This window comes from Plasmodium yoelii, assembly GCF_900002385.2.
Source record: "Plasmodium yoelii strain 17X genome assembly, chromosome: 12".
Classification (NCBI taxonomy): domain Eukaryota; phylum Apicomplexa; class Aconoidasida; order Haemosporida; family Plasmodiidae; genus Plasmodium; species Plasmodium yoelii.
In genome coordinates this window covers 1,944,570-1,957,500 of record NC_036184.2, presented here as the reverse complement: position 1 = coordinate 1,957,500, position 12,931 = coordinate 1,944,570, and the positions used below count along the sequence as shown (strand labels likewise).

The following is a 12,931-nucleotide window of genomic DNA, read 5'->3' as shown; positions in this document are numbered from 1 at the left end:
TTAAACACAGATAATATATTTAATCGTTTTATATTAAAAAAATAAACACAAAATTTAATATAAAAAATAAAAGTCATGCAAAAAATTGATAGTTAAGACTTGTAATGTATATATTTTTATTATATATACTAAACATATATAATAATAATTCATTACATATACAAGTATATATAGCAAATCATTACTATATATATTTAATACAATAATAAAAATATATACAAAGATTAATATACTATTATTTAATGAAAATAATAATAATTTCATATAAATACAAAATTATTATCCATTAAATATTAGTATACAATCTTTAAATCGTATAATAATAATGATCCTTCCGCAGGTTCACCTACGGAAACCTTGTTACGACTTCTCCTTCCTTTAAAAGATAGGATTTACGGTCCTTCCAAAAAAATAAAAATAAAATTTCTATTTTCTTGTCCAAACAATTCATCATATCTTTCAATCGGTAGGAGCGACGGGCGGTGTGTACAAAGGGCAGGGACGTAGTCAGCACAATCTGATGAATCATGCTTACTAGGCATTCCTCGTTCAAGATTAATAATTGCAATAATCTATCCCCATCACGATATGTATTGATAAAGATTACCTACACTTTTCAGTGGAGGAAAAATATATGCTGGCGCGTAGGCTTTGACACCCACGCGCAGATATAAATTTAAGCACTCGTTTTACATATCAGTGTAGCACGCGTGCAGCCTAGTATATCTAAGGACATCACAGACCTGTTGTTGCCTTAAACTTCCTTGTGTTAGACACACATCGTTCCTCTAAGAAGCATTAAATAAAGCGAATACATCCTTATCAGAAGAGAGGCATGTCGAAGATGCGAGAAACATACCGCAAAAGAGCAAAAGGTAAACCAATTGATTAAGCAGTATGACCGCAAAAACGTCAAAACCAATCCCCCGATAAAGGATATAGCGTACTCGCCGCTAATTAGCAGGTTAAGATCTCGTTCGTTATCGGAATTAACCAGACAAATCATATTCACGAACTAAAAACGGCCATGCATCACCATCCAAGAAATCAAGAAAGAGCTATTAATCTGTCAATCCTACTCTTGTCTTAAACTAGTGAGTTTCCCCGTGTTGAGTCAAATTAAGCCGCAAGCTCCACGCCTGGTGGTGCCCTTCCGTCAATTCTTTTAACTTTCTCGCTTGCGCGAATACTCGCCCCAGAACCCAAAGACTTTGATTTCTCATAAGGTACTGAAGGAAGCAATCTAAGAATTCCCCGGAGGGAAATCTTATTTATAAATTTTCATCCAAAACCTAGTCGGCATAGTTTATGGTTAAGATTACGACGGTATCTGATCGTCTTCACTCCCTTAACTTTCGTTCTTGATTAATGGAAGTATTTTAGGCAAATGCTTTCGCAGTTGTTTGTCTCCAGAAAATCTAAGAATTTCACCTCTGACATCTGAATACAAATGCCCCCAAGCTACTCCTATTAATCGTAACTAAGCCAAAATAAGAAAAAAGAACAAAAAATTTGACTTGTTCAATTTTGTTATTCCATGCTATAGTATTCAAACGCGAAAACGCTTTAACTGTTTGCTTTGAACACTCTAATTTACTCAAAGTAACGAGAGCCCAATGATAAATCAGTGGGCTCTCAAAGGGCCAGTAATTAAAAGAACTGCAACGAGGCATGAGATATCGAGGCGGAGCCAAGAATCTAGCCAAGTGAGTTGCTTAAAATAATAATACCCTTGAAGTTCAACTACGAGCGTTTTAACTGCAACAATTTTAATATACGCTATTGGAGCTGGAATTACCGCGGCTGCTGGCACCAGACTTGCCCTCCAATTGATTTTTGGGAAGGTTTTAAATTCCCATCATTCCAATTATAAAACCAAAATTTGGCCTTATATTGTTATTTCTTGTCACTACCTCTCTTATTTAGAATTGGGTAATTTACGCGCCTGCTGCCTTCCTTAGATGTGGTAGCTATTTCTCAGGCTCCCTCTCCGGAATCGAACTCTAATTCCCCGTTACCCGTCATAGCCATGTTAGGCCAATACCCTAACATCAAAAGCTGATAGGTCAGAAACTCGATTGATACACACTAAATATAATAAATATATTATGTGTTACTTCTTTGTTATAATTCCTTTAATTAAAAATTTTTCTTATAAGGCTTAACAAATACATGCTAATTACTCCGGAGAGTAAAAAGCACTTAAAGCAAGTATTAGCTACAGCTTTTCCGTAGTTATCCTTATAATAAAATGTCAAGTAGATTATAACTGTTTTAATGAGCCGTTCGCAGTTTCTACATATAAAATATGCATATACTTTCACTTGCATGGCTTAATCTTTGAGACAAGCATATGACTACTGGCAAGATCAACCAGGTTACTATATATATCAAAATATATATTTAAAATACTATTTATTATTTATCATTTTTTACCATTAACATTTTTACATATTTAATTATTATTCTTCATAAATCAGGAAATTTCCTAACATTATTAAGAACAACAATAATTATATAAAAACAATAAAAAATAATATTAACAATAATAAATATTATTTTATTCTATATTTTATTATATATATTTTTTATTATCTTTTATAAAATTAATTATATAATTTCTTATTTGATGTTTTATATGTAAATTATCTTAATTATTTCTTTATTTTCAAATATAAAGACATAATAAGATTAGTCGCACCTAATAAAACGAAGCACAATAATTTTTACATAAAAATTTTTGTATTTCTTTATTATGATGCATTTTTTATACAAATTTTATTATATACAAAATATATAATAAAAGTATTAATAATAGTATTTAATTGAACGGATATAAAATTAACGTAATTAACAACTTTATATATATTTAAAGTTATTATCATTTTTTAATTTGAAATTTCCTGTGTCATTTCAAACGCCAAAAAATTTCATAATTTGGTCCAATATTATAAACAAATCAATAAACAAACATAATTTTTATAATTAATAAACTGCTATTATTATTAACAATTCATTAACTATAAAAATTACTATAAACTTTGCCATATATTATTATATAAATAACATATAACATTAATAAAATCATATTTAAGTTTGCCATATTAATTATTTATATTAACTTAAATAAATTAACATATTAACTGCTAATACATATTAACTGTTAACTGTTTTTATTAATATTAATAATTAATATTAACACTACGAATGGAGGGCGAATTTCAATTATTATTTATTCATTTTTTTAAAAAATCGACTTTTAATTATTCCATTTTTTTTTTTTTTATTACATTTAATCGCATTTAATCAAATTCAATCAAATTTAATCATTTAAGGTCTAGGGTATGCCCCCCCCCCATATATATTTACTTTATTTAATATATATAATGTATTAAACACTTTATTTTATGGTACATGTACCGAATATTGCAAGTGCACTAAAATAATATATTTATATCATATTGCTTTATGTGGTTTTTAATTTATATAATAAAGACAATCCACTAATATTATATATGCTTTAATATTTGTTGTACTTCTTTAAATATACTGCTCTTTTAAACTTCCGCGACTGTGAATATACCTCCTTTAATTATGATTAAATATGATTAAATCGTTACATTTGGAAATCATTTTTTTTATTAATTAAATTTATTTAAAATGGCTATCAAATTCTCCAATAAAATATATCTCCAATAAAATATACTTCCAATATAATATACTTCCAATATAATATACCTCCAATATAATATACCTCAATATAATATACCTCAATATAATATACCTCCAATAAATATATTTATAATAAAATATATATATAATAAAATTTTATTATCACTGATTATTATTTATTAAAATTTATGATTATTTTCTGTACATAAAAGAGAAATATTTTTTTATATTGAGCTATAATCATTTTTATAACATTTTTCATTATATTTACTGAATATAAAACATTTCTACATATCCTTTAATACTAATTTGCTTCATTATGTTAAAAAAAAACTACATCTGTATATAATATATGTTTTTTATATATTTTTATGTATTTATACAAACATATATCCTTATATTTAATAATTATAGTAAATACTTCCGTTTATAAATTAATATTTTTTTCCAAAGGCGCTACAATATTAAATTATCCAAGGCGTAAACAAAACTTACACTTAAAAAACATTCAAATTCAATTTAACATCTTTATTGTTAAATTCGTACTAAATAATATATTCATAATTATTACTACATCATCAATCTTGTTTTATAATGTAGCAAATCCCTTTTTATGTTTTAAGACCTTTTGTGTTTTAAGACCTTTTGTGTTTTAAGACCTTTTATGTTTTAAGACCTTTTGTGTTTTAAGACCTTTTATGTTTTAAGACCTTTTATGTTTTAAGACCTTTTATGTTTTAAGACCTTTTATGTTTTAAGACCTTTTATGTTTTAAGACCTTTTATGTTTTAAGACCTTTTATGTTTTAAGACCTTTTTGTGTTTTATAAACAGTTGTTAATCATCGAATATAACATAATATTCATGAAACATGTTAACTTTAACATCATATATATTACTTACAATATTTTAATATAAAATACTACAAATAATGAATATATTTTTAAGTATTTATATACCCAAAGCATATCATAGTAATTAATTTTAAATGATCGTTTATATTTTTTTGCTCCATTGTATTTTATTTTTAACATAAAATAAGACAACCATTATATTTCCTTCAATTTAACCATGTTAATTATTATATATCTGTATATATCATTTAATTTTAGCACTATATAATCGAAATGTTCGTCATGTTATGATGTTTCGTTATATTTTATACATGACGTCTATACATATAAACATATTTATTACATTAGTAAGAAATAATATTGATAATATATGACAATGTAATCATGCAATTATATTAATTCCTATCATTTTATTATATGTTTTACATATCGATATAACAAATCGAATTTATTATTGCATTTTATTAAAAAAAAATTATTACATAACAATTTTCTATATTTCACTAACTAATTAAAATATTAATAATTACATCTTGTTCATATTTGTATTACAAAGTTGCATAATTATAATTCCCTTTTCTGCTTTGTAATACATTAATAATTTTCCACACCAGCAAATTGAAACAGATATCAAAGACCATCTTTTCCTAAAACGAGTAAAACTATGTTAATAAATTTCATTATATTTTTATAAAAAAAAATATAATTTCACAAATACAAAATGTACAAATTATAATATGATATATTTTTTTATTTTTATATTATATATAATCAATATATTCCAGTTACACCTGTAAAGATAAACATCAAATCCGGACACTATATAATAAAAATATAAATTAAACACAAGAATTATAAATAAATAAATAAAAAAAAATATAATTTCACAAATAAAAAATGTACAAATTATAATATGATATATTTTGTTATTTTTATATTATATATAATCAATATATTCCAATTACACCTGTAAAGATAAACATCAAATCCGGACACTATATAATAAAAATATAAATTAAATACAAGAATTATAAATAAATAAAAAAAAATATAATTTCACAAATACAAAATGTACATATTATAATATGATATATTTTGTTATTTTTATATTATATATAATCAATATATTCCAATTACACCTGTAAAGATAAACATCAAACCCGGACACTATATAATAAAAATATAAATTAAACACAAGAATTATAAATAAATAAATAAAATTACTATTTCATTTTATATTAAATAAAAGTTAAATATCGTTTTTTTTTCCAAATGTTTAAATGAAACTATATTACTACACAAAATTTTTACAAACTTTCATTATGTTGTTATAAAAAAATTAATTATATATATTATATATTTATAATATATATATATAAATATAAATATATTTTTAAACTAAAACAAATTATTGAAATGTTTTTTTATTATCGTGAACATTAATAAAAAAAAAAAATTAATGAATATTTTTCATGCATATATTACACATAAATTGAAAAATTCCTTTGCATCACGACATTATAAGCTTGTCATTTATTTAAATTAAGCTATTCAGAACCGAATGCTATCGAATTAATTTTAATAATGTTCATGGGGGTTCCTATATTTTTTCATATTTTGTAAATAAATAATTCACCGAGAAAATGTAATAAATCATCCAATTTCACAAAGTATTATTATATATATGTATAGTATTAATGACCAACAACAATCAAACCTATAAAATATAAGTACAAATATGAATTATATTTATACACATAAAATAAAACAATATATAGTATATATATATATATAATATAAAATAGTATGGATTACTCCAGCGATGACATATCATTCACAGATTTCGATTTTGAGCCACAAAAAAAAAAAAAAAAAAAATCATATGCTCAATCAAATGATAAATATAATAGATTTAAAAATATCAATGAAGAAGAATACTTAAAACCAGTAACTTTTGTCAGTGGTGGTTTTTTAAATAGTACAAACAAAAAAAAAACTGAAGAAGATACCAAACTCAATTTTTCCTCCACTGATAATGATTCAAGTGATTATGAAGAATATGATGTGTTTAAACACTTCACCTTTGATTTTAATATAAACTCAAAAAATGAAGAAACAGATTTTATAAAAAATAACTTAAAGAAATACCATTTAACTGAGCTAAAGGAACAGGATAAAAATTTCGAGCAATATGGATTAGGATTTAAAATATTAAGAAAAATGGGGTATGAAGATGGAATTGGAAATAAAATAAAAACAAATATCGCCCCTATAGAACTTAAAAAAAAACATACATCTGTTTTGGAAGAACACAAAAAAAATAAATATTTTGATGATAATGATTCAGATTTGGATAATTATTCAAATGAAAGCTCTGATATGATATTTAACCCAAATATAAATATCACCACATTTTGGAAAAAAAACTTTAATTACAAGAAACATTGCAATTTTAATAAAATAAAAAATGAGATTAATGCTCGTCTCAAATATACAGATACATATACATCTTTCTTCATATTTAATGATAACATTGATGATGATATCGAAAATAAAGATAATACTACTATGACCAATACCCTTGATATTAATAATGATAATAATATTAAGTGTGTTCAGAATATCCAACGAACTAGGGAAAAACTTAATGACCACATTAAAGATATGTCCTTTAATTATTTCACTATTATAAAAAAAAAAAAAGAAACAGAAATAAAATTTAAAAATTATAAAAATTCATTTAACATAAATGACATTTATAAAATTCATGAATCACTATTAAAAAACATATTGACTTATAAATATCTCATAAATATACATACCATCCTTTCATATCCTCATCTTTTTAACAAATGCACATTTAATGAATATATTTTTCAAAATATTAATCATAACATACATCAACAAAATTACAATGATTCCAACTTATCTAATGATCAAAATGATTCTCAATCGCCCAAATTAAATATAGATCATTGTAAAAAACTAATAAATATATATTCCAATCTTCCATCTGACAAAATTAACGAAGAATATGATGACCGTTCACATGATTTTACACAACATGAAAATGAATTACTTTACACTGACACTAAAAACTATGAAACCAATTTAAACGAACTTCTCATAAATAACTACAAATTATTATATGATAAAAAATATTTTAATCAAAAGCAAAAGGAATTAACAAAACATATAATCATTAACACCAACTACCAAATCATCGAAGATTTACAAGATATATATAATTTATTAAATGTAAAAAATATTCAAATTAAAAAAACAAACGACCCAATATTATTAAGTGATATATACACTTTCCTTTTTTTTATATATGAAAACTCTAAATTTTTATATCTAAATGCTCACGTGTCAAAATTTTTTCTGGAGTTTTTAAGAATATATTTTTATAATATACACGCAAAATGTATAGAAGCTTACAAACAAAAACAAGATGAAGATTGTAAAAACATAGCAAGTGACACAACAACATATAACACACAGAATACTGACTTAATAAACAATAACTTGCTCCATGAACAAAATGAACACAATAAAACATCTCTGAATTATTCCAACAATTTTCCAAAATGTAATAAAAATGATATATCATATGTTATATACATTAAAAAAATTATATTAATGGGAATAGATGAAATTAATCAAACAGAATATCATGAAGTTGAAAACAAATTTAACAATATAATTTACTATAATTTAATTTATCCCCATATATATAAACAAGATTATTATGATACTTTTAATTATATAAATTCATTTAAAGATGCTTTTAGTAATAACTATTATAAAAAAATATTAATATTTTTTATTAATAAAAATATACTATTAAATATAGTTGAAAGTGAACATTTTAACTTAGAACAAAATGCACTAACAGACATAGAAGTTAAGTTATCTATACTATTTGAGATTAACAAACAATTTGATATCAATACATATATTAATAATTATTATATGAATATATTATCTAAATATTTCAAAAATTCGAGCATTTGTGAAAATTATATTAAATTAATTAAAATAGTGCTTAAAAATAATTTATATAAAAAGGAAATATTTGAACTTGTTGTAAATAGAATAATTTTCGAACTCAACAAAATAAATTTTACAGATATGAAATTTACACAACACCTTACCCAAATTATGGTATTGCATAATTGTATAGATGATAAAATAATTTTCTTTATTTTCAAAGTATATTTTTTTTATAATTATGCAAAATATGTGTGTAATGACATAAGAAACATTAATCATATGTTTAATGATAAAATACAAAATACACAAAATAATGACCATCAAATTGAAAATCCAGAAAAACAAAATTGTACTAATCAACAACAAAACAACGAAGTATTAACAGCTAAAAAAAAGGAAATATATGAAAAATTTAAAAAGGTCAAAGATGTTTTCCAAAACAACATAATGAAAGATGAGTCAATAAAAGATATTATGTTTAGTATATTAAATGTAATAAAAACCTACATTGTACAAGATAAAATAATAACATTTTCAGTTGAAAAGGTTTTAAACTATGATACAACGAATATATATTCGGATGATAATGTTAATTATTATTTTTTATATAAAGATATAAAAATACCGATACCAATTTACGCGGTTCCACAAAAAAATAATACTTTATATGAAATAAACAATAATAAAAATCATATACAAAAACAAAATTCAAAAGATATATCCTATCAAAATTATCAATTCTCTAAAAAAAAATATGTTAATATAATCAAGAAATTAGAAGATGATGCAAATCATTATAAAAATGATCAACAATATGAAAACATTAATGTAAAAGATTATTTACAAAATTATTGTTTAGAAAATGATATTTTATTTATACAAAAAAACAACCGAAAAATTAATGGAAATACTGTTTTCTCGATTAATAATTTTTCTATATATATAAATAATAATATTATTTATATTTATGAGGATCAACAATGGAAACCAACATTGTTAAGTGATCTACTAAGCAAAGTTTCAAATGTATCCATGCATAAGTAGGCCCCCTCATTGTTAAGGCATATACATTATAACACAGTTTTTTGTTTTGTCACCCATTATATACATATGTATATATTTTTTTCTGTATATATTTTTTTTATGTTTATCCATTTATGTATCTTGATTTTAAAATACTTTTATATTTTTAAAATTAGTGTTTTTCACGATAATACTTTTACACACTTGATATATTTTAAATAATCTATATTTTTTCTTTTATTTTTTCTTTTACTTTTTCATTTTAATACTTATTAACTTTCTTTAAATAATACAATAAAAAATTAAATTATATTTTTATTACATAAAGTTGCTAAAATTATATTTGTTTGCTTCCTCATCCAAATTCATTATAGTGTCATGTATTCCTTCCCTTGAAATAGATACCATTGACTCATCATTACTATTTATGTATGCATAATTATATGCATAAGTTCCATCAAGTTCTGTTTTATCTGTTGATTTTTGCTTCTTATTTTTTCCTTTTTTATTCTTACCATTGCTACTATTTCTTATATGTTTATTTTTACTATATCCATTATTAACTAGGGTTGAATAAACATGATAATTATTATTAATTCTGTCATTATTATTTAACGTCCTATTATACGCGTTCATTTTATTCTCATGGCTTATATCACTGTCACCACTGCTATCAAAATTTTTATCATTGTCCTCATTATAATATATCAATGTATTCTTAGAATTGTACTTTGATGAAGGTTTATCGTTATTTAAATTTTTCCGTTTTGTCATATATCTTTTTTTATTATATTTCCTATTTTTTTTATCATAATGTGAAACATTTTTCATTGCCTTTTCATTTTCACTGTAGGATAAATTATCATTATTTCCATTATCATGTATATTGTTATTTATGTTTTGATTATTTAAACGTGATTTAGATATATCATTTTTCTTTTCTACAAAGTTTTCACGTAACTTCATTAAAGATTCGCTTACACCCATTTTATTATTACCTAAATAATCCTCATCATCACTTATTATATTATTCATACCTGTTTTCATATATAAATAATTCTTATATGTATTATCATACATTTTTTTATTATTTCTTTTGTTAAACCCGTTGATATTTTTTTTTTTTTTTTTCATTAATTCTTTAATATCATCATTTTCAGTATCTATATAATTATTGTCTTTATCTCTAATTTTTGCTCTCTTGGTATTTGCATTATTAGAGTATATGTTATTTTCAATTATTTTATATTTATCAAAATTAAATACATTATCTGATTCTACGGAACAATTATCAATATCGGAAGGCGACTCTTTACAAATAGGATGTATACAAAATTCCATATTATCATTCCATTTTCTAATTTTTATAATATCATCAATATCTTCGTCCAATGGATTTTTATAACCTACATAATTTTCGATGTATACATCAGAGCAATATCCACCATTCTCAAACGAATCAGTAGTAGATTTTTTTAAGCTTTCCATATATTTAATAAACTCATCCCATCCTTCCTTATTTTCCCTAAGAAATAAATCAATAAATAAAAACACTTTATATAATGAAAAATACGATTATAAAAACTGTAACATATTCTACACACTAGTATTTTTATACACTAAAATTATCTTACTCTAAATCATGCTTCAAATTAGGTGGTTTTTTCTTAAATCTATAAGATATTGCATTAATCATATTTCTTTACTATTTCCAAACAATTTTTAGGGAAAAATCAAAATATATAAAAAATATACTTTGTAATGTATGAAAAAATAATTATAAATATATATATTTAACCAATAACAAATAATATTATAAAAAAAATTAATCCCATTTTAAAACAAATTATTTCTATAATATTTACATATAATATATATATATATATGTTCATGACTGCATTGCCGGAAAAAGTTTCTTCTTCAAAATATTGGAATTGTTTTTTTAATTAAAAATATTTTTTTATTCTTATAGTATTTATTTTTTAACAATTGTATGTTGATGTGTTTTTATATAATTTAACATTAAAAATGCATAAAACTTTAGCTATATTTTTATAAACATTCTACATATATATATATTTATGCATCATACCATGCTTTTTTAACAATATAATTTAAATGAAAAAATAATTATAATGATAATCCAACATTACTCTATAGTATATTGGTATGATAATTTCCTTTACCTTTTAAAATGATAAGAAGATTGTTTTTACCATATTTTTCCAAAGATAAGGGTCCACCAAGAATCAGGTGTCAAATAAACGGCGTTAAAAGAAAAAGATTTTTCAAAATAGTAGTAGCAAACCAAAAAGATAAGAAAAATGGGAAACATATAGAAGTCTTAGGAACATATGTTAATAAAAATAATATAAAAGAAAAATTGAATACATATAATATTACCAACCCTAGCAATGATTGTTATTATAATAATGTGGAAAATATTAAAGAAATTAGACTGCGATTTAATAGAGTCAAATTTTGGCTAGCTGCAAATTGCAACTTTAGTGATCATATGAAATATGTTTTAAGCTTATGTAAATTAATACCACAATATCCTGTAAAGTATAGCCGAAGATGTTCCGATAAATATTATTATAAATATAATGAAATTATAAATAAACATAAACTCATACAAGCGCAAAAAATCGATAACTTTTTAAAAACTGATTTAAATATTCAATATTCAAATAATTTTGATGATTCATCAACACAACCCAAAGAAAAAGATGATTATATATATACACCCGAAGAACTTACATACCTTAAAAAATTAGCAAAAAATAGGAATTTAGATTTTGAGTATACAGACAAAATTAGAAAAATTATTAGGTAAAATACTCTCTGTTTACAAATAATTATTATCGTACAATAAATTTCATGAATAAATATTAAAAATGGTAAAATGTGTATAGAAACAAATGGTCTATATATATTTATTCTATTTAACAGTTTACCATCTCATTTTGTAATACATTGTTTTCAACTTCTTTTTCATTATTTATATATAATTGTTTTGTTTTGTTTTTTCCCATATAAAAATGTTTATAAATATTCCTAACTTAAAATAGTAACAATGTATTTCAAATAATATATGAAATAAATAAAAAAAATATATTATTATATACATATTTTTTCACTGTGTAAAAATATATACAAACTTGTGTATATTTATTTATATAATATTTTTTGTGTATATACACAATATACATACTCATTTATACGTCTCTTAATATTAAACTTAACAAAAAAAAATAATATGACACACATTATATTTTATTAACAATTAATTTATATATTTAAGGATGATTTCACCACATATATATTGTCTTAAATTCACACATATATGTCTATAGTACATACAAATATAACTTAAAAATACCTAAT

At 22.6% G+C, this 12,931-nt stretch overlaps 3 protein-coding genes and 1 non-coding gene across 4 annotated transcripts; 2 read left to right on the top strand and 2 right to left on the bottom strand.

Annotated features, from left to right (window-relative positions):
• Positions 1-323: 323 nt before the first annotated feature.
• PY17X_1249340 lies at positions 324-2,380 on the bottom strand. Its single transcript, XR_004618869.1, has one exon. It is a non-coding gene; the product is annotated as an 18S ribosomal RNA (ribosomal RNA).
• Positions 2,381-6,331: 3,951 nt separating this feature from the next.
• On the top strand, positions 6,332-9,565 carry PY17X_1249300 (conserved Plasmodium protein, unknown function; the record flags this gene model as incomplete). The annotated part of the gene is made up of 1 exon (XM_022956926.1): positions 6,332-9,565. The coding sequence occupies one exon, from the start codon at positions 6,332-6,334 to the stop codon at positions 9,563-9,565; it is 3,234 nt and encodes a 1,077-aa protein (XP_022812756.1).
• Positions 9,566-9,862: 297 nt separating this feature from the next.
• On the bottom strand, positions 9,863-11,240 carry PY17X_1249200 (uncharacterized protein; the record flags this gene model as incomplete). Its single annotated transcript, XM_725832.2, has 2 exons — positions 9,863-11,069; positions 11,179-11,240. 2 exons carry the CDS (start codon positions 11,238-11,240, stop codon positions 9,863-9,865), a joined length of 1,269 nt encoding a protein of 422 aa, XP_730925.2.
• A 498-nt stretch (positions 11,241-11,738) lies between these two features.
• Positions 11,739-12,380, top strand: PY17X_1249100 (ribosomal protein S16, mitochondrial, putative; the record flags this gene model as incomplete). The annotated part of the gene is made up of 1 exon (XM_725833.2): positions 11,739-12,380. The coding sequence occupies one exon, from the start codon at positions 11,739-11,741 to the stop codon at positions 12,378-12,380; it is 642 nt and encodes a 213-aa protein (XP_730926.2).
• Between the last annotated feature and the right edge of the window lie 551 nt (positions 12,381-12,931).